General features: G+C 36.2%; 2 protein-coding genes and 1 non-coding gene across 3 annotated transcripts in view; 2 read left to right on the top strand and 1 right to left on the bottom strand.

Annotated features, from left to right (window-relative positions):
• The window catches only part of LOC104740043 (probable methyltransferase PMT4), a 4,534-nt gene extending 3,694 nt beyond the window's left edge, over positions 1-840 (top strand). Inside the window, exons 8-10 of the mRNA XM_019235444.1 lie at positions 269-311; positions 466-598; positions 691-840. Of these exons, the coding sequence (XP_019090989.1) occupies positions 269-311; positions 466-598; positions 691-840 (326 nt within the window). The remainder of the gene's footprint in view (positions 1-268; positions 312-465; positions 599-690) is intronic.
• On the bottom strand, positions 1,438-1,510 carry TRNAA-UGC. Its single transcript has one exon. It is a non-coding gene; the product is annotated as a tRNA-Ala (tRNA).
• LOC109128927 (PLASMODESMATA CALLOSE-BINDING PROTEIN 3-like) lies at positions 2,210-2,854 on the top strand (the record flags this gene model as incomplete). Its single annotated transcript, XM_019236397.1, is given in 2 exon segments — positions 2,210-2,488; positions 2,612-2,854. Coding segments are annotated over 2 exon segments (295 nt in total), but the record flags the coding sequence as incomplete, so codon positions are not given.

The raw sequence follows: 2,856 nt of genomic DNA, 5'->3' as shown, positions 1-2,856 counted from the left end.
TCAACAGGTATTAAACCTGAAGAGTTCGATGAGGATATACAAGTATGGAGATCAGCCCTTAAAAACTATTGGTCCTTGCTTACACCTTTGATATTCTCAGACCACCCCAAAAGACCTGGTGATGAAGATCCTGTCCCACCTTTTTACATGATACGCAATGCCATGGACATGAATGCTCGTTATGGGAATCTGAATCACGCCTTACTGAAACAAGGGAAATCAGTTTGGGTGATGAATGTTGTCCCAGCCAAAGCACGTAATACTCTTCCTATTATACTTGACCGAGGTTTTGCCGGCGTTCTACATGACTGGTGAGTGTCTGTTTTCTTAGATTTACATATTCCATAAAAGACTTAGGACATGTTGTTAATCACATTTATTAACAACATCCCCTAAGTCTTTTATTGCTTATATCCTCCTTTTGGCTTATAACATTTGTTTCTTGGCCATTTTAATGCTGCTCAGGTGTGAACCATTCCCTACTTATCCGCGAACATATGACATGCTGCATGCCAATGAACTTCTCACACATCTCAGCTCAGAACGGTGCAGCCTAATGGACTTGTTCTTGGAGATGGACCGGATTCTCCGTCCTGAGGTTCTTTTCTACACTCAAAAACATTTCTCGTATGATCCTAATCAGGAAATCATTGGCTGAGAGAAACTTAGCCTTTGCTGACTAATTGGTAGGGATGGGTTGTGCTAAGCGATAAGCTTGGAGTGATAGAGATGGCACGTACACTTGCTGCTCGTGTACGTTGGGAAGCACGGGTCATCGACCTTCAAGACGGAAGTGACCAACGGCTCCTCGTTTGTCAAAAACCTTTCCTGAAAAAGTAACTCAAAACAAGGCAAGATGTCAAAACTTTTGCTTTCTCTGCACCATCCGACGGCGACACTAAGTACAGTATTTTTTTCAATAGGTGATCTCTCTCTCTCTCTCTCTCTCTCCCTCTTCTTTTCTACAAATTTCCGAGTTTTGGAAACTTCAAGAACACTGAGATTTTCTATGTAATCAGAGTCTCACTTTGCATCGAAGATCCAAATGATGATACATTGCAAATCCTGGGGAGAAATCAAGAAGATGAAAATGGAGACTGAGATTTTCTACTAATGGGGAAGATAAGATTTGATCATCATCATATTACAACATTCTTTACATATTTTCTTCTTCTGTTTTGCAAACAAATTTGCAGTTATATATCATTTCTTTCATTCATCCATTATCGCACTTTATTGTAATTGTTTCCAAAGGATCTCTCGTATATATTCATAATTCATCTACTGCAGTCTCAAAACCAATTGTTCTACAGAGAAAAAAGTTGATAGAACATCAGTTTTAAAATACAACTTTCAGCGATGTGTAGTACTAATACCAGTATGGTAATAGAATATTTAGTGTTCACTAAAATAAATTAAATGAAGGTAAAAAAAAATTGGAGATGCGGGAGATCGAACCCCGTGCCTCTCGCATGCAAAGCGAGCGCTCTACCATTTGAGCTACATCCCCATTTACTTATTGTGAAACTGTACGATCTATATAGAAGTTTCAAACCGTACCATATTACATTACATGGCTCTGAGTCTCTAAGTCAGCTCATATATGATGAATATGGTGATTGGGGTTGATGAATAAGTGTGTAATGGTGGTATACATAAAAATAATGCATTAGTTAAATTAAGCTTTACGTATACATTAACTAGTCAAAACCATTCTGAAATTGAGTTCAAAGTTCAAACCATTAAACAAACGAAAATTGGTGTTCAAACCCAAAATTATTACCGTTTCGGTCGTGTACACACACACACACAACAAGAGAAGTACATACCCACTTTCAAAAATAATAGGATTATATTATTGAATTTAGAAACGTTTCATCAGAATATTTTGACTCATCAATATGTAAATTTCAGAACTGTTTTATTTTGCACATAAAACGTGACTCATATCAAAAAATTGTTAAACTAAAAGATGCGTTAAATACATAATTTACCAAAAATGCATTACGCTGGCAACAACAAACAGAGAGGATCCCGCACGCATATCTTGCATACGTAAATGCATTATGTTCGTCGATACATGTCAATTCTTCAACTCTTTTTTTTTTTTTTGTACGTTATAAAAATCAACCTATTATAAATTTATAATAATATATTTATCTTTTGAAAAAGGTTTATTTTATTTCAGTGTACAAGTCAATACAAAAGAAATCGTCGTTGGAATATTGGAACCAAAACACTTAACTTACAAGGTTTTATACAATGCTTTTATTTTTGTTTCTACCAATCTTTTATTAAACCACCTTTCATTTTCCAATACTCTTAAACTTCTGTACATCTCTCTCTCTCTCTCTAAAGCCATCATCTTTAGTTCTTGGTCTAAGGTCAAAGTTTCTTTTGTGGTTCTCCTAAACAGCGATCTTAGGACTAATCATCATGAACGTGTTTCTGGGTCTCTTGCTTCTCTTGGCCTTCACCAAATCTTCAAGTAAAGCTTTCTTCTTCTCTATTTCTAATTTAAATCTTATTTTCTTAATCAAACTTTCTGTAAAGGAATGATCTTTTCAAAATTTCATTTTAAAGCTAAATATATATATATATCTTTCTCTAGGTGCAATTTACTGTCTCTGCAAAGATGGAATAGGAGAGAAAGAGCTTCAAACAGCAATAGACTATGCATGTGGAACCTTAGCTGATTGTAATCCAATCCATGACAAGGCTCCTTGTTATCAACCTAACACCATCAAAAGCCACTGTGATTGGGCTGTTAATAGCTATTTCCAAAACGCAGCTCAAGTCCCTGGAAGCTGCAATTTCTCCGGCACTGCCACTACCAATCCAAACCCACCTTCCAGT

Source organism: Camelina sativa, chromosome 14 (genome assembly GCF_000633955.1).
Source record: "Camelina sativa cultivar DH55 chromosome 14, Cs, whole genome shotgun sequence".
Taxonomy (NCBI): Eukaryota; Viridiplantae; Streptophyta; class Magnoliopsida; order Brassicales; family Brassicaceae; genus Camelina; species Camelina sativa.
This window is presented reverse-complemented; position numbering and strand designations above follow the sequence as displayed.